The following is a 23,756-nucleotide window of genomic DNA, read 5'->3' on the forward strand; positions in this document are numbered from 1 at the left end:
GACAACAAAAGGCTTCGTTCCTGAGATCACCTAGGTCTGGAAGATGCTTTGAACAAATGGTTGAAGAAGTACGATCAATAAATGTTCAATTAACTAGCCCAATGTTACAAGCTAAAGCAAAACAGTTTGAATTGCTTATGGACACCAAAGCCTTCTAAACCAGTTCAGGGTGGTTGCACTGTTTCTGGGAACTTCCATGGTATATCATAGAAGTGTGAGGTGGGGGGGGGGGGGGGGGCATAAATGTGCAGACACAAAGGCAGCAAACCAGTGGAAAGAAGAAAAGCTGTTGATTATTTGTAAGTCGTACTCATTGAACAATATTTTCAATTATGATGAAAATGCCTTTATTTACAAACTTCTGCCTAACAGGACAATAGCATATAAATGAGAAAAATGCACTGGAGGAAAAAAAAAAGCAAAGGAAAGGTTGTCTGTGTTGATTCGTTACAATGCCACAGGAGGCCATTTATCATTGGTAAACACAAGACTCGCAGGTGCTTCAAGGGAGTTTATCTTCCTGCAAATTATGCTAGTAACACCTGTAATGTATGACGAGAGAACTCTTCTCAAATTGGCTGGAGAAAAACATAAGGATATGAAGAAAAAAAAATGAAAAAAAATCTTTTGTTAATAGACAACTGCGCAGCATACAGTGTTGTTGTTCAACTGGAAAACATCAAACTGATGTTTCTGCCACTGAACTGCACATTTCAGTTACAGCCCCTTGATCAAGGCATTATTCAGAATGCTAAGGTACATTTTCGAAAATGCCTTGTTTTGAGGTTGCTCATCAACATTAGGTTGAGAGTGACCACCACCATCAATGTTCGTCAGGCAATTGAGATGATCACAGGATGGTGGAATGTTCAACAGGAAACTATTGCCAACTTCATCAGACCAGGATGCAAGCTACAATACAGCACAAGCATGCGAAAGCAATGACATTGACCCTGAAGTGTGGCAAGAAGCGTCAGCCTCCATGAAGTTTTATGCTGTTTCATTCACAGACTATGTCTCTGTGGATAATGAAATAGAAACAACACCAGTGTTGTCTAACAGCGACATCATTAGTGAAATCATTCGATCACACTCATCTAAAGCTGAATCAGATGATGATTCTGACTGTGAGGAGCTACCTGTGCAGCTACGGAAGCTATTCTGAGCTTATAAAAACTGAACAAATTCATCTCTAAACACGAAAAGGTTCCAGAAGAGATCAGGAAGTTTTTCTTTTACACAGAACATTTTGTTTAACAGAGCATTATTCAAACTCTAAATCAAACTGAAATAACAGATTTAAAAAAAAAACTTAAGTTATGCAGAAACACAATTATTTAAACTGATGTCAGATATTCGCTAAATCATAATGTTGTATCTCATAATAACACTTTTTGATTTATTTTATGATTTTTCGCTTTGTAATGATGATATGTATATGTATTTTTCAGTACAGTACTTTCAGTAAGTACCAAGTACAAAAACTTGAGGTCCCTGTAAGTAGTTAGTAATGAGATTCTACTGTAAATAATATGCATGCAGTTCTTTTGTAACTATCTGCTGTGGCTTTATGTTCTTATTTCCTCTTGGTATAAAACGACAATTTCTCTTTGCAACCACTGTCAAGTCTGACTCAGTTAAGCGCATTAAGCTAGTCCCTTATTGGATACATTAGAAAGAAAAATGGAAAATACTGGCTAACTGAAAAGGTTGTCTCAAAATTAAATGGGAGCACTTGCAAAAAAAAAATATAAATATTCGTTTTTCCAGTGTCCACTATCAGTATGTTTGTGCCTGATGACGGTAACAGATGCCATTTCCCGAAATGTTGCACATGTTTTGTCTCAGAAAGCTTACTGTGTTCGTCTGCACTGTCGTCGTTTTGTTGTACAGAACATCTATTTAGTCACATCGCTTGGTTCACTTTTGCGTGCTGTGTTGTCACTGTGTTCTATTATCGTTGTTTTTGTTTGTCAATGTGATGTTTAAGGTTCTTGTTTGTCTGTATTTTTTCTTTTTCTGGTTGCAACTGTCTCATCGTTGTCAGCATCCTGTGTTCGTCTGTGCCGCGATTTCTTTTCTGACATAATCCTTCGGCGGTTTTGATTGCTATCCATTCATTTAACATTCGAAGTCATTTTTTTTTTGGCTGTTTTTGTTTTGCAAGTTCATTCTTGTGGCATTTCTATGACATACGGTGAAAACCAGCAATGGTGTATGTCCATGTGAATGTTTTGACTCAGGGAATTAAATACGGTTAGACCTGACGGCACAGATAATGGATTTTGGTTGAAGTAATCGACCGAGGCCTCTGGTAGGAAACCGCACAGCTTTTTGACCAATAGTGATTATGTACACCACCACGGGGAAACACAAATCAGGAGATAACCAGATTGGGGATTCGAACCTGAGTCCTCTGAATGTAAGTCTAGTTCCTACACTGTTGGAAATTACAGTAAATTTACAGACTTTTCAGCGAAGAATTTAACTCAAACGAAAAGGTCTTCGTAATTTCAAACAGCCGAATCTTCGTAGAAACTACATTGTACTTTGACTTCCGAGTTGCATATTTCGTTCTGAACAAAGGTAAACTCACACCTGGACAAAATAGGGGTGTTACTGCTGTGGACTTAGTCAATTTTTAAATGTTCTGTTAATACCCCAAGAATATCCTTTCGGATTCATGTCCAAAGTAAGTGAATTCAGTGTCCGTAAATTTATTAAGATATATGTAAATTTACGAAGATCCCTGGATAATTTTAAACCGGGGTTCTTTGTAAATAGAAAGTGAACATTTTTAGGAGTTTACCGCTTCGCCACCTTGCTGTGGATTATGTTAAGGTAATCGCCTTAAGTTGGTCGCCAAATGGTGTGCAGAGACCTCCAGGTGTTAACGCACCATCTAAAAACCGCTCGAGATGTATTAAAGGCTTTTAAGAGCCATTGCACTTGTCTAATCAAGTTTCATTTCATAGTTTCATCTATGCCGTGAATGTTTTTAGGATGTGAAAAAAAAAAAAGCTAAAACGGAGGGATTTCACGGACGTTTTTAGGTACGAAGAATTCTACACGCAGTATATTGTAAATGGTACAAGGGAAGTTTCAAGAGGCCTTTTATCTCCGATGTTCAACCTTTAAAACTACGGTGTCGACGCTTGAATCCCCGCAGAGGCACTGTCACCGACGCCGAAGACTGCGCGTCGTATCTGTGCCTGGCGCGTAGAGGCGAAGATGCCCGAACCCGTGTCGCCCTTGGCGCGATCCCGTGAATGGCCTCTGGAGCTTGTCGCGCGTCCCGGCCAGAGACAAGGAGTGCCTTCTTACCGTGGACGCAGTTCCGACGACGCAGGAGACTGATTCCAACGTGGTTTTGGGGGTTGATCGGGGAGCCATGTGGCCAACTCGCGAGTGGCTCAAGAACCTCCCAGTGGCAGTCCCAGACTTTACGAGGCCCAGGGCCAATTACTTTTACCAAAGAGTCTGGTGGGTGTGGAAAAGCCCAAAGAGGAAAGGGGATTTAGGGACCCTCTACTTCAAAAAAAAAATATTATGAAAAAATAAAACTCTTTAAAGTGACGTTTTCATGCTGACCAAGAACTTAAATGGCGACGATGTTTTTTTTTTTTTTTAATGTGCAACTGCGTGAATGCGACGGAAGTCAAGTGTAACAACCACGTGTGCTGCCATCTATGGCGGGTGGCGCGAACCAAAGTTCACAAAGATGTAAAAAAAACTTTATACTATTAACTGTCTAATGAATTTTAACAAGATGGGCAGTATTTTAATAAAACTACTTGTCAAAAATCAGGTCCAAAGCCGGGGCTCAGTAATTTTTCAAGTCTTTTTCTTTTTTGACGAAGTCGTTCTATTGTATAGTTTTAAAATTTCTCTGTGCAAATGGAATGATTCGATAGTCAACGTAGCTGCTCGGGCAGAGAATTCTAGCGGTGGGTGCGGATAATACGTGTGATTCGCGTTTAGAATTGTAGTTTAAAACAGAATTTGCTTATATTTATTACGCTTGTCATTATTTTTAAGCATTCTAAGTTAAATTTCATGTCCAAGTTTCGTTTTTTAAGTATATTTGCAACTTGAGAAAACATGAATTTGCTTGTTACCGAGGTTAGATATTACACATCACTGACAAGTAGGTACTAAAAGACTCGCTCACATTTTTTCTAATTTTTTATGTGTTAAAAATATAACAAATTTTTAATGGGAACAGGAAATATTATTTTAGAATATTAAAAAAATGAATAAATTATATTTACACTAAAATTCAATGACAAAAATTTCACAAAACAGGCGTGTCTTGACATTTCATTTATAACATGACGTCTTTCAGGAAAACGCGTATACAACGCATCAATAACTTGCATCGCCTTTGACTAAAACGTGATTTAAAACCAGTACTATTTTAAGATAAGAAAAGTGTCATGGAAGTTACAAATTCTACTTGAAAAGTAATCATCTATACTAAAAAAAAGCAATCACATTTAAATGTAATAAATCTAAAAATAAAAATAAAACTTTTTACCCAATGCGGTAATAACCAATCACAACATAAACAGAATATATATATATATATATATATATATATATATATATATATATATATACCCACAATTTTAAATAATATTCGTGCATACGAGTGTTATAAGCTTTTTCCATGCAATCAATATTTTCGACAATTTCATTTTAATATGCCAGTTTTATAAAACTCATAATACAGTTTAAAAAATTAAATTATGGTTTGAGTAAAAATTTTGATTGTTTCTGTCTAAAAATGACCATAACGAAGCATTTTAATTTTTTACTGAAATAAATTATGCATTTTTGTTTGTAAAAAGTATTTTTATTGGATTTTTTTTCCACAAACGATAAAATATTACTTTCACTCAAACCACAATGAAAAACATGCAAGAACACACACCTTACAGCCAAGGTAGCTTGTACGATCAATACCACATACATATATACATACATACTAACACACATAAGATAAATAACATCAGTAGGTTTTACATACGAAAGAAAATAATTTTGTACAGATAAGTTATGTATACAGTATTTAGGATCTATAGCTGAAAATAAAGCTTATATAGCAATGTTTACCTCTAGTTTTTAAGTTTTGTATACAATACGCATTCACTTACTCAAAAATGAGGAACTATCACAAAGGAAAATATCATCGAGAGCTGTTTATTTTTATTCTACAATTAAGTACCTTTAAGGCTGCTCTGTGCTTAACCAGGGACTTTTGTTTAAAATATAATTACTGATGGTTAAATTTATTGATAATTATGCAATGACTTCTGCAAAAAAATTTTAAAATTAGGAAATTAATTTTGTATTGAAGTACAAACAATTGAATTATTCTTCTAATATTTAACTAAAAATATTTTACATTCTTTGAATAATTCTTGACATGGTAAAGATAAATTTAAAACATTTTTACGGACTTACTCAATCGTTGGTTTTCACTGTATGGCATACAGAAACCACAAGAATGGACAATCAAGAAGAATACACATTACCCAGAAAGAAAAAAAAAATACAAAATCAGTCGATGTCAAATGTTAAATGAATATACAGGACACAGGATTCCATAGAATGAATTAGAATTTTTTTTTAATCAAAGCACAGACAATCACAGTGGGCTGATAACGAGACAGTTGTAACAGGAACAGAAAAAAAAAAGTCTCGGACAACACAGCGTCGTTGGATTCGCTTGTTCGTCGCCTTGCCCAAGGTTGATGTATGATTATTATTCTTTGTTCCACAGTCACAAAAATGTCGTCGTTGTCAGCCCACGCATTGTGTTAGTCAGTGCCGTGATTATATATATATATATATTTTTTTTTTTCCATAATTCCTTCCACAGAATTCTTTGTGCTGTCTATCTTTGAAAGATTTGTGCAATGGAAGTGCATGACTTGATGTCAGCTTTTGGACATACGCCATTGCTAAGCATATGCATGTCTGTAGAAGAAAACTACAAAAAAACACAAATGACAAAAACACAAATTAGGCAAAAAATTGCTGTTGTCAGGATTTAACACCACACAATACTCCACAACAGGAATATGGTTGTGGAGTATTGTGTGGTGTTAAATCCTGACAACAGCAATTTTTTTTGCCTAATTTGTGTTTTTGTCATTTGTGTTTTTTTTTGTAGTTTTCTTCTACAGACATACATATGCTTAGCAATTAGTGTATGTGCAAAAGCTTACATCAAGATTGTGCTATCTAATTGTTAAACATCTGACATGGTTGATGTCTGTGTGCACATGAATGCCATCTTTAGTGTCCATTCTTTTGCGGTTTCTCTTATCGTGGGAAACCAACAATGGGAGGGTTTCGATATAAAAAAAATGTTTTAAATTTAAAAAAAAAGGCGTGTTTCGATGCTTTTATTTGTCACTATCCCGTCGAGGAGGCGACGGTAGTCCCTGGGCGAGCGAAGACCAGCCTCAAGAGGTCCTCAGGTGCGCTCATGCTCGACACACCAGTCAGTGGATCAGACCTGCCCCGGGCTCTCCGGCATGGTGTACACACACACTCGGCGGTGTCTCTTTGGCTCTGCTTCGAACGTCCCGCCAGGCACTTCTCGCCAGCTATTTACAGTCGAAGCTTTGTTTCGCGCGACCTCAGTTTTCGCCCCACTTCCCACCCCCCACCCCCCCTCCCTTCCCTTGTCTCTGCAGGAGTCGTGTTAAGACTCGCTGGGGTCCGCGGAGCTTCTAAGACTACCAACAGCCACGTGGGCGACGCACTTCTTGCTAACGGTATTTCCTCTAGGTCGTTTCGCAAAGAGGAAAAAAAAAATAAATTCAAATATAGTTGCGTTCCATAATTATTTCGAACATTGCGGTCTCTCAACCTTAATAACGTTCAGTTACTCTCCCAAGATTTTGTCTCGAAAATATGTTTTACACAGGATAAATAAAATACATTTTAACATATTACATACAAAATATTAAAAAGCTATCTGAATACAAATTCATTTTATTTATAAGCCCACGAAGAGACCTTTCAAAACCGACCATTACGAACATGGAATGCTCAAATAAAAAAAAAAAGCAGCTGGTAATTTTTTTTAATAGTTAACATGAAAAGTATATAAATGAAAGAAATAATAGCACACTGTTATTGTTTTATTTTTATTGTTGCCTATTAGTACTCTCCCCATGCCTTAAAAGGTTTCGAAACAAAACATTTAAGGTTTTCGTGTCAGTTGACCTGTTTATATTAAGTGATCGCTTTGCTCATTTGAGCAAAATTAACTCAACCAAAGTAAAATAAATTGCTTGAAAATTTATGAATAAATGGAATGCATATAACTGCCTAAAGTAAAGCAAAGTTATATAAGGCTAACTAACTTTTTAAAGTTTGTGACTAGTTTGCAATGACCTTAATAAATACAAGTTATCCGATGAAAATTGTTTTTTCTGAAACATCCTTGACAATAATTCTGTTTGAAAAATTAACCCGATTTTAAATAATATCTTTATCCCTGTATAAAATTATATTATATAAACCTTACATGTGTTTGAAATTGTCTTAGGTTTTTAAACAATAGGGTAAGAAGTACTTAGCAGAGTGTAAGAAGTAGAGCCAAAGAATACCACCTTTTCACTGGCTCCATGCAAAATCGTACTTTAAGCCATGGTACCCCCAGACACTTTTGTTGACACGAAAAAATAATGTGTGTAATATTATGAATACATTATTGTTCGTGTGTTGCACAAATGTTTTGCTTACGATTGAATGACTATCTTAATCATATATTGTATTTAAAGAGTGTATTTTTTTGTTGTTTTTCTAATTTTTAATTGTCATAAACAAGTAGCTTTCATTATTAAAATATTGCAATAGAATAATACTTACTCACTGAAACATCATGCTGACTTACAAAAATGAATTACTATTTTAAAAAATGAAATCAAGCAGTTATTATCAAGTCTCGCTGTTGTTTATATCGAACGATAGAAATTTTTTTATGTTTGTGTTTGAAACTATCCTGTTTTAAACGCGAAGCCAGCTCGAAAATGTTGAGTGCTGTAAATAGCTGACCGCCATTCTGGATCCGCCCTTCCCCGGGTGGATTCAGAATGGCTCCTGGTGCTGCAAACGCCACTCCGAAGCCAGTGGCCGTGGGAACAGAACACTCGACTTAAGTGTGTCTTTTGATCTTGGAACTTTGAACGAACGCGATGAGGTTTCCCGCGGAATTTCGTGTCCATTCGCGGAGGTGCAGAGACGCTGTCTTGAGCCGGGAGACCATTTCGAGCGGAGTTCCAAATGACTACGGGCGTATGTGCTGGTCGGGAGACCTTCAAAGGTTTTTGCTAAATGGCCGGCACATAGGCCTACGGTCAGATTCCACCCAGTTTGGTTTCAGGAGCAATGAAATCCAGGTATTGGCTTTCTGGAACCCTCACGGACGAATGTAGAATTGTTGCACACGCGTATCCCATCTCGGATAGCTGTTGCCGAGGGTTGAAAAGGGGTGGCCCGCTTGCCTAGCATGAAATTACACCAAGGGGCGTTTGAAACACAAGTTTATTTCATAAACAGGAAAAAAACTACAGAACCCTAGCTCGATCAACTTCCTCCATCGCACGAAAAGGGGAAAAAAATGACTAAATGATTGCCTTCCTTCAAGACCTTTGGAATTTCACTAAACTTTTATTTGAGGCCACTTAAACATAGCCAAACATGGGAATTTTCACAGAAAATGTGTCAGGAAACCTTCCAGCCCAACATCTGCTGAAACAAGCCGAGCTCTGCGCACCGAAATTGGTTTCAAGCTCTCCAACGATGACATTGTAGTCACCGCACAAAGCCCGATGGGTGACACGTTACAAATCACAAAAGTCTGCGTGCCCGCTCACTGCCTTGTGCATGGAGGTGACCGGGAATTTGACACACGTGCGGGTTGTCACCCTTACTTATTGTGCCAAAAAAGACAGCGATGACTCCAAACAGGCTGGTCCCTTCAAGACAGCGTCTCGGCACGGAGTAGTCCCCATCTCGCCGGGCCTCGGAGTGGCGGCGGCCAGTGCCAAGATACGTTCAAGTGCTTTGTTCGTCTTTCAAAAAAAATTTTTTTTAAACTCTTTTGGCCAAAGTCGTCCAGAGCCCGTCTCCTGCCAGGGGCGGGCCGCGGACTTTGTGCGACCTTGGGGTGGGGGGGGCTGCAATGTAGGTACTACCTGGTTGCCATCATAGGTCCAGCTACCAAACTTCATGTCACAGTGCTGGTCGTCAAAGGGGAACCACGTAATGTCTATCTTGCATGTGCTCTTGAAGATGCCCGGTGGAACGTACAAGCAGCTACCGTTATGTCTGACCACAACGTTGGTGTGGTATGTCCCGTCGAAACCCTCATCAGCGCTTGTGGCATAAATGGGTTCATTAACACAAGTTGTTACCTCTTGAGTTCTTTTTTTAGGTAATAACTATCATAGTGATTTGATATTAATGTATGATGGTTAACCAATATATGTTAATTTTTTCTTTTCTTTTTAGATTAAATTCAAATAAACAATTTTAAGTACATGCACATAAAGTACATGGATTTTTTCATTTGTGAATATGCTGCTCATCTTAACTACTGCATTTTGGCTTAAACATTATCACTATCATAAACAATAATGCCAACAATATCATCACATAAAATGTTATCTTATTTTTAGAGTTACTTTCTCTGAACATAAATTAGTTTCAAAATGAACAAAAAATTATATCTTAAGAGTTTAATTTCCTTACAATTAAAATTTCATGTGTAAGATTTTGTTACATCATATGTACAACAACTTAGTAAATGACACCACATGAATAAATATTTAAATTCTTGTTGGTTTATCTACACCTGGCGTTATTTTTTCATGTACACGAATATATTTCAAATATAAGTTCATATAAAGCAATTGTTCTCTACTAACTTTTTTTACTTCGTCATGTAATATTTAGTGAAGTAAAACTCTTCAATTTATCTACATTTATATTTAAAATTTTTGTTAAGTGTAAGCTTTCATTTTGAAATTACATAAAAAAACAAATTTGCATTCATGTAAGTTTTGTTTAATGGAACATGATTGTAGTTTGAACTATGTTAAATAACTAACCGCATACAAATACAACAGTACTTTCCAAATACTGAATTTAACTTGACTTAGTCAAAAAGAATGATAATAGATATTTCAGTCGTGACAGTGAAATAGGATACCGCTACACTTAAAATATGCAAAATTACAACAAGAGATTAAAATAATTTGCCAATTTGTGAGAAGCACGTATGTCATGAAGCAAAGCATCCGAAACAGCTATCAACTTGATATAAGTACTTGTACAATAATTGTCAAAATAAAGATAGTGTCATATTACTTAAGTTGATGTAATTTTTCTAGATATTATAACAGATATTAATGCACCCGTGAAGATATCAAGTATATTTTAGTATTCTTTCTTTTCATTATTTTACTTGCATGTTTTATGATATTTTAACAGAACGATAGTTAAGTCAATGTTCATCTTAAGTTAAAGAAAGGAATGCATGTGTTATTTCATGGAAAGGGACAGGAAAGGGGAAGGAATTATTTGGAGTATGTTATTTTTTTATCAAATACTTCTAACTATATACAAAAAAAGAATATTAAGTAAGTTGTTAACAAGGGGTTTTTTTAAATAAGAAGGAATATTGTTGTTTTATATTTCCTTTATTTATTTTTTATTTTTAGCAAAAATAAAAATTCATATAACAACAAAAGTTTAAAGCATATTTGGTTTAGTTGATGACAGAATTTTTCAGGGACTCTTCCACTCCAAGCGAGGAAATTCAACCCCAACTCCAAGTCTCGAGGATGGATCACACAGCCCTAATGTCCATCAGAAACAAGAGTCAATGATCTTTGCCTACTGCGCTACCACAAACATTTACAGAAAGCGAGACGAATGGCGTAGTCAAGAAACTGCACTGCGGCCAGGTTTTCCAGCATTAAAAGACGAATCACGATTATTCCATTTTTATTTATGGCTGCTGTGTTCAAGAAATCTGCTTCACTTGCAAGATTTGGAAATTAGTAATTCGTAGAAGTACATCTCATAAATATTTTTTTCCCAGGGGTTCAGCTGAAAATATACACAAAAATAATTTACAAATTATGGGTGTTGATATAGTTATTATTTTATATAGTTATTTATGTACGTATGCTTACAAACTTCCAATAGTTAGAACAACCATATGAGTTTTACTGTATTTTCTTTTCAGTTTCCTTTCTTAGCTTCATTATAGTGCTTACTTAACACTGACCACAAACAAGTGAATATTGTTTTTTTTTTTACAAGCAAATTCGTTAAAAATATATAAACCCTAGAACCCAGCAGCCATAAACATTGATCTGGAATTTTGGTCAGTTAACTAAAATAATATGAAATTTGCGAAGGGGAAAAAAAAGGGCAGATGATGACCCCGCCCGAAACTGAAAAGAGAATATAAATTTACTGGTTAAAAAGGTACAGATTATTATCTACGCCACCGTCAGAAATGCCAGAAGGTGCCCATTGAAATTTGCGAAACCAGAAATTGCCTTTTTTTTCCTTGCGGTAAAAATTGACTGCTGCGAGGAGTGGAGGCACTGTGAACTTCCTCGCTCGGGCAAAAGGTTGATTTAAAAATGTGATGTGGCCCACAACAACGGTTAGCTGTCGTTTGTACCTCCCACCATAGCTTTCTGTTCGAGTAGAGGTCGGAGGGCAGTTCTGATTGCGCAGAAGAGAGTAGAACAAAACATGCAACACGATTTCAAGAAAGAGAGAGAAAAATAAATTAAGTGGGATATGGCTAATATGTTAAGATCGTTTTTTTTTAAAAATTTTTTTCACTCATGCAGGAGAGATTATGGTCGACTGAATATACGACGATCCAATTACGGGTTTTTTCTTGCATGCAAGTAGGTCAAAAGGTGTTATCTGTAAATAGAAAACAAAAAGGCGTGAGGTCGTAACCTTCAACTCTCACCTGAGTTCGTAGTTCCATAGATGTGTTTTGTATGTGACTCTTTTTAAGTAGCAATATGGATGAATGCGCACACCTTGGATTGACTTAAGTTTACTCTGAAGTACCTACGTGTTCGGCCGTTATTGTCGAATCAAAATTAGTTAATTCTCCTGTGTTGTGTACTAACTGCACGTGGAAATTGCTCACATTAGGTTGTATAACTTAGTACAATCATTTCAAAATGTGATACGAATCTTAACGGATTCGAGGAAGTACCCAAATTTTCACACATTCCGGCACATATCTATCTAACAGAACGTCAACTTCCGTTAATTTAGAATAGTCTGCAGGCAAGTGCTGTTCAATTTTAATTTTTTTTTACGTAGTTTAGAAAACAACTCTATCAATAAATTTTTTTTGATATAACATACACAAAGCGAAAAAAAATCCCTAAAGAAGTGTTATTGACTGCCAAAGAAAGTTAACTGTAATTCATGCAGAATACTATCGTGAAAATGAGCAACTAAATCCATCGCGTAAAAATGTGTAGTTTGAATTTAGCAAAAAAAAAAAAATTATTATGCTGTATTGTGAGTCATCCTGTCCTTTCGGATGGTTTGGCATTGGAGATGTGGGATCCTGAGTGTGTGAATGTTAGCTGTGAAGGCCATACCAACATTGTTTGCGGCAGCAGACCCTTCCCAATTCCGTTGTTGGTGGCCAGAATCACTGCGTCTGCAACTGGCTTAAAAAATCTGATTTCATTGGGCACTTTACAGGGTACAGTACAAGACAAAGAAGTTGCAGTAAATAAAGCTACACCGTGGTGCTGCTTCTCTCTTTAAGATGTTGTTCCAACTAGAACAGTTCGCTAACTTCTGTGTCTTGTGGATTCTCTTCGAAATTAAAAAAATATTTTTTTAGTTCTTTTATCTATTATAACAGTTGCAGTTATTTTACACAATTGAAAAAAAAATACATTTGTAAACTTTGATTTTTGTAAAAAGGGACGCTGATTTTAATAAAGCATGCACTAACTCAGCTTTATCGAATCATGGTTAACTTACATGCTTTGATAATTCCACTTTTATATGCCAACTTTAAAGGTTGTGAATTTGTGTACATAAATTTATATATTAATAGGATAATATGTTGACATATTTCAGAAAAAAAGAATTATATAAAAGAATTAAAAGTCAGAAAAATAATTTTATATTTTTGAAACCATCATGAGAACTGTAGCTTTAAATATCACGAAAATGTTTTTGTTTTCTTGCTTCTCAATGTACATGAATAAAATACACCCTTTTTTTATTTATATTATATTTAAAAGGACTAAAAAAATATGTTCTAAAAATAGCTTTAATTCCGACACACGCATTTATGCTCAAACTATATCAAATTGTACCTCTTTTTGAGTAACTAAAGTGTGTTATGAAAATGAAACTTTAATTTAAAAAAGATCAATAACCATTTGTAGTGCCAAATTATCCTACCTTTTACTATGGAAAGTATAGTAATAACAATAAAGCTGTGAACTACTTCACATGAATAGTCAATTGGTATTATCGCAATAATATTACCGATTTTATCTCTTTTCGTTAGATTAATTACTCACATTAGTTCACTCACCCAAACATCTTCTTTGAAAATCTTAAGCCCATACATATTTTTTACGGTATCTGATTTTGCAAGCTAAGTTTGCCAACCTGAGAACTGCTCACTGAAGCTCTTCCTGGGTTTCCTTCAGCATAGTGACCACTAGGCCTCCTCATAACAATATACTGTTCTCGTGATGGTCTCACCCAGGTGTTGTCAAGGGGGAAGGGAAAATAACATATTTATACAGGTATAGACATTCTATGATGTCTTCGTACACAATGGAACTTAGAGAGGGGAAAGAGAGGTTCGAATTCAAACAAAATCCTGCTCATGTAACGAACATCACCCATCATGACGGTAACAGAGGATAGGGTGGTATAAGAACCGCCTGTAATAAGTTTGAGCAGGTTCAGACAGCGGACTGGTCTGTTTATACGAAATAATGGCCAAGAGTAAAAAAAACAGGTAGGAGAGAAAACTCTGGACTAGTTGAGACTATTGTAGACATGTAAGGATACGTATGGCCGGGGTGAGACAAGTCCGGACAGGTTGAGAAGTCCAGGTAGGTTTAGACAAGTCTGGACTGTTTGAGACGAGTCGGCAGGTTGATACAAGTCTAGGCAGGTTGATACAAGTCTAGGCAGGTTGATACAAGTATAGGCAGGTTGATACAAGTATAGGCAGGTTGATACAAGTATAGGCAGGTTGATACAAGTATAGGCAGGTTGATACAAGTCTAGGAAGATTGAGATTGGTCTGGTTAAGACCAGTTTGGACTGGTTGATACAAGTATGAACTGGTTGGGACAACTCTGGACTGGTCGGAACAAGTCTGGACTGGTCGGAACAAGTCTGGACTGGTCGAGACAAGTCTGGACTGGTCGAGACAAGTCTGGACTGGTCGGGACAAGTATGGACTGGTCGGGACAAGTATGGACTGGTTGGGACAAGTATGGACTGGTTGATTCAAGTCTGGACTGGTTGATTCAAGTATGAACTGGTTGATTCAAGTATGAACTGGCTGAAACAAGTCTGGACAGGTTGAGAAGAGTCTGGACAGGTTGAGAAGAGTCTGGACAGGTTGAGACAAGTCTGGGCAGGTGGAGAAGAGTCTGGACAGGTTGAGACAAGTCTGGGCAGGTGGAGACGAGTCTGGGCAGGTGGAGACGAGTCTGGGCAGGTGGAGACGAGTCTGGGCAGGTGGAGACGAGTCTGGGCAGGTGGAGACAGGTGCACAGGCTCGGATGCGGGTCGTTACCTGTTGTACATGAGGATATCCGGGCGCCAGATCTTGTTGGGCGTGATTCGCAGGTCCTTCACGCCCCCGAACTCGGTCTCGTTCCACCGCAGGTTGTAGTCGTTCCACTCCTGCGGCATCGGGAAACCTGCTGTACGCCCTCGCCCGAGCCACGACCTCGGCATGCGCGAGCGCGTCGGCATCACGGCACGTGTGCACCCACGTGAATCCATCACTAACGATCAGGGACCGGAAAAATTCGCGGATTCAATGACCTCTAGGATGGCCTCCATTATCCTCTGCACATCTCAAGTAAACACGCGTGTTCATTGGGTGCTAAATTGTGAGGCGTCTCCACTGGGTAGCTTGTGATTACGACGCTTCTTTGGTCGATGGTCCCTCTCATTGGCCCAGAGAGCTCCAGTTAGACCGCGAGCCAAATAGCAGAACCAGCAGAATTGTACACATGTTTGAATTTCAGCCTATCACGAAATGAATCCGCGAATTTGTCTGGTCTATACTAATGATGCACTGCATCTGAGCGAGTGAATCTCGTGTGATCATGTGTACAGTTATCTCGAGTCTACAACTTGAATGGCACAGATAAAAAAACATTCTGGAAGAGGACATTCACTAAAAATGCGGCTTTTTTTTGAGAAAAATTAAAATAAAATCATCTTCTGAAAATGTAATTTTCAAAAGACAATAATGTTTATTTACTTTCCTGGTTAACGCCGTTTTTTAAAAACATACAAGATTATGAAATATTCTAATTTGGCTGACTCAATATAACCTACATTCCCCACGATTTTACAGTATTTCAAATGTCGCTTACATATAAAAAATAAGCCACTCTTGATATTTTCACGTTCACGCACAGAAATCATATATTAACAATTTAACAGTTACTAATATTTACAGCACCTCAAAGGTAATTGGAACAACTAAAAATAAAACAATTTTTTCTCTCCAGAAAAAAAAATTGTTACCGTAGTAAATACGTCTGGGTGGATAATATGTCCACTGTGATTTTTGTTAAGTATTTATTTCTTTATAGTAGTTTTAATTACACACTTCTGAAGAAAAATTTTCGACTTCATATAAATCTCAATATTCTTGTACACACTAATTAGCAACGTGTCGTAATTTTTAGTACAAATTATAGGCTTCAATGAAACAAAGTACGAATTGAAATTTTCTAAAAAATATATATCATAAAACAAATTTTATAATATTGCTGTGAAGTGTCAACACACACAAAGTGGCACATGAAATAGGCTATATCTTTAAGTAATCAGAACTGGTGAGTATTAAAATGTATTACTACTGAGTACCTGAAACTTAGAACGATAACAATTTGTTGTTTGTTCACGAACGTGTTATTGTGTTCCACAATTCTAGTGCAAGTGTTTGAAACAGATCCATTTCCTAATTTTTAAATTGTTAAATTTAATTCTGATTCATATGCCTTATTTTTATTACCTAAATCTATGGTTGAAAAATGGAATTTTAACATTTAAAACCACATAATGCCACATTATTAATAACATTTCGGCTTGAAATGTCAAGAAGTAAAGTTAGGTGTAAAGATGAATACAATTTTGCGGCAAAAGAATTATTTTGCAGCGGTAATCAAACGACTTGAAAGTGATAAAACAATTGTGATTCATATAAAATAATTTTGATATATCTATAAAATAAACTTGGGATGGATTATAATAATATTTGATTTGAAAATTACAAATGCATTAATCAAAACACTTACTTAAAGAAGTTATTTCATATAAATCATTGAATGTATAAACTATTATAGAGGGGCCAGAGTTATATTTTAAACAACTGAAAAATCATTCATTTACTTTTAATTTACATTCCCACAGACGCGATGTTATATTAACAGCTTACAAACAACATAATTAACAATGAGTGAGCGTCTATAAGTATCCTTAATGATATTCACGTCCACTGAAATTCCTATTTAATTAATACTAGGCCATTAAAAGAGTATATAATAGGAAATTTTACAAAGAAACACATGCCGTAATCAGTACACAAACAATATGTGTTTCCATTTTACTGCTGCTTCGCTTAATAAACTTACTTCAATGTTTGCTAAAACAGTTAATATTTATCTGGAAAATAAAATTGAATAAATCTCTAATTTTAATGCATTTTAAGGAAATATTTTTAAAGCAGCGATAACTTGTATTTTACGTGTTTATATTAATATGAGTATTTTTACTTTTAATGACTACGAGAGCTTAGACAAACAACAAACACATGTCCTACGGAGTTTTTAATTCCCTAAAGAATTTTTTTGATAGTACTAAACTATGAACTCTGCAGGCAGTTAATATTTTCATGCTGTTTACAGTTAAAAACAAAATCACACACACAGAACTACCAGCACATAAGAGCCATGCATAACAAAACATCCTTGCAAAAAAAATTCACATAGGGGTGCAAGGCATTCTCATGTTGAATTCTCAAAGCGTGGTAACATTTAAACGTGCTTGGTATAGAAGAGTCAAGAGATCCGTGCAGACAAATTTTATGTTAAACTTTGTTATCGTTCTCGTTTAGCGTTTTTGACAGTTATCTTTTAACTTTAACATCTTCATTTTATTCACCAGCAAGCTGGTCACTGTTATGCTGCACATAAAATAATTTTTTGGTGCCACTGATACAAACGGATAGTAATGTTGACTATGATTATTTCGCATTAAAAAAAACCTTCAACACGATTGTAAAACGCTTATAATAAATAAAATTCATACATAACGGCTCGTAATCAAAAACGCGTATAGTTTATAAGAAAAGACTCAATTTAGATAGATTTAAACGCACTTAGGTCTATTAGGTACTCATTAAAACTACGTTCACACAACAGCGTATATGAATATGCGAAAACTAACTAACAAAATGTGTTAGAAAGCTGATATTTTAAATAATCCAGTAGAAAAAATTCGTAATATTTATCTAGAAAACCTTGAATCTTAGACACAGGAAACCTCAGTGTAGTTTTTACTGTTTAAATGTTGCATTCATTAACGATAATCATCTGTCCTACATTTAATATACGCTTAAAATATATTTAGAATTATGAATCTGTAGAATTATGAATCTATAGAATTAATAGCAAATTATTTAATGCCTAACTTTTTTGATGGCCTACAAATCGTTTTATGTACTCCCCTTGGATACATTTCAAGTTGCTTATTTTTATCGTATATTATTATAATGAAATATTGACCACTAGTTGCTACTAAATACTAAACAATGAAATTTCGAAGATATTACTCAAAAGCCAAGACAAATTATGTGACGAAGATAAAATGTGAACAAAATAAAAAAATGTATGAGAAGTGTTATAAAATTTCTTAAAAAAGACAATAATTATTGTAACTAAAGATCGCCTTATTTTAGATTACAGTAAAGTGTTTTGAAATTTCACTACTAGTGTTTTTCCTTAGATGTAGTTACGTAGAATTATTCACAAAGAGTAAAGAGAAAATTAATTAATTTTAACTTTAAGTTTTGTTCACTATAAATACTTCAAAACTCATTTATTTTGCAAAGATGTTGAAAATATTTCTATGGATCTCAATTAAAGAGTTTACAATGTTTAAAGTTACAAATTTATATTTTTTGTGTTAAGTTTTATCTTGGCGAAAATATTTTTAAAATTTTCAAATGGTCTGAGGTCAATGTCGTTTCGCGATCCCTAAAAAAAGAAGCCTAACTGCCTATCTAAAATACAAACTCAACTTCATTATTAGTTACTATAATTAAAAATACAAATCGAAAATAAAATGTTTTACGACAGAATAAAAATAAAAGCTATCATCTAGAACGGTTTGTAAACAAGGGAAAACAAGTAACGTAGAATAAATAATTTGGTAACGGAAGATTACTTTCATATAACTTTTCATGCACTTTGAATACTTAGCACTGATATTACGGAAGCGGAATAGTTAGGTTGGATGTGTTAATTTACCACTAAAACTGATGTTCCAATCAACGAGAACTCGTTCTTGGCGTGTTCTTGATCAAAAATGTCTAAAAGAAATTATTATGAGATCAACACAATTCAGTGACACCAATAGCTACAACATTATTAGTTAAGAGTTTTTTTTAATATCACATTTTTAAATATATATTTTTAATGATTAAATTTATTTAGAATTTGCAGTTTACAGAAGTGTCACACACACGGCAGATGATAACACCAACAAAGTGATTCAGAATTTTCTTACCTATTGGCCAATCAAAACCCGGAACTGAAAAATTTATCACTGTGACACTTTCCCTTTCATACGTTCAGATTTATTTGTGTTTTATGACATGAAATGGACATGGGTTAAATAAAGTGTTACATGAAAAACAAAACAGAAGGATTTTTTTTTTAAAATTTATAATGATGCCTTCTTTGAAAAAAAAAATAATTAGAAAGTTATTTATAAACGGAATTTTCAGACAGATTTTTTTTTTTCATTTAATATTATTGGCAACGGTCCACATTTCAGAGGTCATTGCTAGTTATTTACGAGCTTGTGCAGCGATGTTTGGATTTAAAATTGTGTTAGGATTTGATTTGCTGAAGAGATTGCTCCCTCCTTCTCTCGAGGCGAACATTTCGTTATGAATGAAGATTATAAAATAAAAGGTTGCGGGGAGGGGAGAAGCGGGAGGGGAGAAGAAAGAAGGAAAAGAGGTGTGAGTGAAGAGTTGAAGAACTGACAGCAAGAGTGAAGGATGTGCGCCGTGGCTAAGCTACTGCAGCAGGGGAGGGAGGGGGGAGGAAGACTTGTCAGTATTCCGATCCCCTCCCCTCCCCTCCCCCCTTTTTGCTGAGACTCCCAACCGCCACTCCTACCCAACCTAAAAAGGACTTCGGGGGTTGGAGGGGGTGAGCTCCTGCCAGGCGAAGGAAAGGGCAGATATCGCGGTTTAAGGGCAGAAACTCATTAGACGAGACGCCAATCTCCAAGACGGCCAGCCACTCAAGCTGCCAGATGGGCCCCGCCACAAAAGGGCCCAGGACTAAGGAAGGGGAAGGGTGTTCGTACTCGGGCGTGGCAATGCCGTATCAGCTGGGGGCCGTGTGGCTAGAGACAGAGACAGAGAGGTAGTGGCTCATCAAGAGCCAAACCCACTCCTCTCCCTTTATCAACCACAAAATAAAAACTTATTTTTTTTTTTCCTTCCAACCACCACCCCTGCTCCAGTAATCCCGAGTTCACGATCCTCGTCGGGACGTATGCCCGCTTTCGAACTTCCCATATCTCACTCCTCTCCCCCGCTTATCGCTGAAGATGAAACTTTGAGTTGCAAAGCTGACGGTATTGTTCCTCGCCTCAAAGACAACTGGAACCCCGAGGTGATGAGGGACGTCGAATATGTAATGAATCGCTCGTTAACTTTCCAGAAAGGAAAAAAAAAAAAGGGTGGGGGGGGGGGGGACCAAAACTATATCATAATTTCTGCGTTCGCTTACTCAAAACTTAACAAAAGGAATGAAATCTGCCGGCGACATCTATGTAAATCTCATTCAAAAGTCACAATTTAGGGTGCAACAGTTATTTTTTTTTTTTTTTCCAAACGGTAACTGGTTTCCACCCAACAGGATCTGGGTCAGAGTTCCGGTGGAGATGTGGCGGTTGTTTCCGGGTTTTTATCAGGGTAGTCCCGTTTCCTTTTCACCCATTTTCATCTCATCGATGCTCCACCAGGGTATACAACTTGTAGAAAAAATTCCCTGATTCTTCCGTGAACAAAAAAACAAGAATGACAACTTTTTAAAAATAATTAACCTATTTTGCAATTTTCTGAAGAAAAAAAGAAGAAAACCCACATTCCACCATCCCTTATAGCTGGAGACCAGAAAAATCCGCGAATTCATTTCGCGATAGGCTAGAATACAAATAGTTATATCTCAGTGCTGCCTCTGCTATTGGCTCACAACTCAGGGAGCGTTCAAGTATTACGTAACGAATTTGGGGGGGAGGGGGGGGGTCTTGTAAAACGTTACGATGCGTTACAGTCACATTGTTTTTTTTAACCCTTCAGAACGGTCGCGTAGAGACAGATTCTTTCACACATTTTTTAAAACTTTTTTTCTCAAAATTTCAAATGGCATGATAACTTAATTTTTTTTACCTTCACAAAATTGCTTCTGCTTGCTTTACAGGATTAGTGAATAATGTTTTTTTAAACTCCAAACGTAAAGCAATATATATATATATATATATATATATATATAAACAGCTGTGATAGTTTTCCTCGTCACTCCAGTAAAGTAGTTAAAACAAACAAGCTCGTGGTACCTAGTCAGATAGACAAAGGATCATGCAAGTTTTCGCCACTTCTCGTGAGGTTGTCTGTTGATCTGTCGCCTCCTCTATAAGGGTTTAAGCAGATGCTTTACAATTTATTTTGCCCATCAGTACAATCCGACCTAAAGAACCGAGTATGTTCAACCTGTGGGATTTATTTTACACCCCACAAGAGTGTGCAAATGCACAATCGTTACATGCATGGCAAGACTGCCCAAGACCTTCGTGAAAGTCGAGTACGGCCACAGCGACTTTCTGCCAGAAGGGCAAATGAGCTTCTGTGCATTGTGCGTCGCTGTGAAACATCGTCTGAGGATGCCGATTGACTCGACGAAGACGAAGTTTATACAAGCGGGTTTACAAATCCGGAACCCTCTTCGACTGCTCTCCGGATGCCAGTAATGAAAGAATCTGAGTGGCTGGCAAACCCATGGACAAAGGAGCAGTAAAACTCAAATTGAATTGTTTTTTTTTACAATATACTTATTTTAATTATGGCTGATTTTATTTTAAATGTTTTCGTTTTCGTTCGATCGTATTCTTAAATACGATTATATTTTGACAAATATATTTTATTTCAGTTAGTTTTATGTTTGTAATTGCATTGCCAAAGGTAAAAATAAATTATTAGAAATAAAATTTGTTATTTGATTTTAATAGCTTCATTAGTAAAACGCTAAAATAGGAGAATGCATGAGAAGAACAATGGCGGATAAAGCAAAAAGTGTGTAAGGACAGGGCCAAGTCAGGAAAACGACGTAATTAAATGTATGATTGCTAAATGTATGATTGAGTAGTAAAAATTTATTAGGACAATAAAAAAAAATAGAAAGCTCTTGCTTTTAAAAACAAGACATTTCAAATGTTAATAAATAACATTAACGCGATTAAAACAATAACAAAGGTATTTTAGTGACTTATTCCGGTACGTTACGCCACATAATTGTAACTTTTAGGTAAAAATGGTCACTTGGGGTTACGTAACGTTTTACTAGGGAGAGGGGGGGGGGGTACAGAAAAAAGTTACGGCGCGTTACATGGGGGGGAGGGGGGTCAAAATAATCAAAAATTTGCGTTACGTAATACTTGAACGCTCCCTCACCTGGACCATAGGCGTGCGCAGGACTTCAGTAGTGGTGGTGCCAGATTACACAACAGCCCTGTCATTCACGGACCCCGAGCCTAAAGCGGGGGTCCGGGGGCCCTCCCCCGAAAAAATTTGGATTTGAAAGCGCAAAATGGTGCTATTTAAGGTGTTTCCGAACAAAAACATTAAATACACAGTTGTAAAAATTTTAACATTTTTTTATGACAAATGGCTTTGAACGTTATAATCACCAGGAAAACTACTAAACTATTTACAGTTTTGTTGAGCCATAAAGTAAATTGCACAAATTGTTTGCACGGAATTCATGCTGGTGGCTTTGAAAAACAGTACTTACACGTTTTCTGAAGACGCCAAATAAATGCTAGAAAAAAACATTCTCAAATGTTAAGTTTTAAAATCAACAAATCAAGGGAGTTTTTGTAACAAACCTTAAATATGTAAAATATTAAAATAATAAAAATACACAAATGAGAGTGGGCAAAAGTTTTAACTTTTGGAATAAAACAAAAATGTTTTGTCGGCGACTGCATATAAGTCATCGAGTAAGCCTATCCTTTTTAACTAACTAAACTCTCTCTTTTTTTAAATAAACCCTGGCGGACGGCGGCTATTATTCCGTGCGCCTGCCGAGTGGAGTGAACAGTGGACACAGAGCGCGCATTCTATGTAATTCGAGGAGAACTAGAAGAAGTATTTACATTTCAGAAGTTTCGTAGCCGCGGCCCGCGTGTACAACACAAGTAATTGCAACTGGCTTGTTTCCGTGCGTATAGTTGGTTCGATTGATAATTGATATACTGATAGTGTTATGAGCACATATCTGTAACTCGACACGATTGGAAAACATATTTTTTTTTGGAAATAATACGGATTTTTGTAAGTATGTATTATTTCTGCTTGTAAAAAACAAAATAACGTTAACCCTAATGGTGGTGCCAAGGCATCTGTGGCACCTACCGTGCGCACGCCTATGACCTGGATGACTCTGGGCCAATTAGAAACACCCGGCCAAAGCTGTATCGAATCACAGGCTGCTACGTTGGGACGTCTCACAAGACAGCAGCCAATGAGTGGGTGGCATTTGACAGAGTTTACGTAGAAATATGGAGTTCATCCTACAGGTCTTTGAACCCGCGAATTTTTCCGGTCCCTACTTATAGCTGTTCTAGTTCAAAATGAATCTTTCATACGCCTTTTTACAGTGTCTATGCACTCACTATAAATCCATCTAAAAAAATGTGTTTAAAGTCTGAGCGATGGCAGACCACATCATGACATTTCCCATTCAAATACTATTACTGAGGAATTCCCATCACTTTTCCAAGTTTTAAAGCAAATTCCCTCACTTTCCCTGAATTTTTTTTAACTCCCCTGACTTCCTCTCACTTTCCAGAATGTGGCCATTCTATCCAATTTCGTATCATTTTGTCACGAATACCTATAGCGTAAGATGGCTCTTGGAATATATGGG

General features: G+C 36.4%; 1 protein-coding gene across 1 annotated transcript in view; it reads right to left on the minus strand.

Moving 5' to 3' along the window:
- LOC134540199 (neuronal acetylcholine receptor subunit alpha-7-like) overlaps positions 1 to 23,756 on the minus strand; it is a 134,025-nt gene that overhangs the window by 35,304 nt on the left and 74,965 nt on the right. Inside the window, exons 4-5 of the mRNA XM_063382774.1 lie at positions 14,864 to 14,973; positions 9,219 to 9,399 (exon numbers count right to left, since the gene is read on the minus strand). Coding sequence (XP_063238844.1) covers positions 9,219 to 9,399; positions 14,864 to 14,973 — 291 coding nt within the window. The remainder of the gene's footprint in view (positions 1 to 9,218; positions 9,400 to 14,863; positions 14,974 to 23,756) is intronic.

The sequence above is a fragment of the Bacillus rossius genome, chromosome 16 (genome assembly GCF_032445375.1).
Source record: "Bacillus rossius redtenbacheri isolate Brsri chromosome 16, Brsri_v3, whole genome shotgun sequence".
NCBI classification, from domain to species: domain Eukaryota; kingdom Metazoa; phylum Arthropoda; class Insecta; order Phasmatodea; family Bacillidae; genus Bacillus; species Bacillus rossius.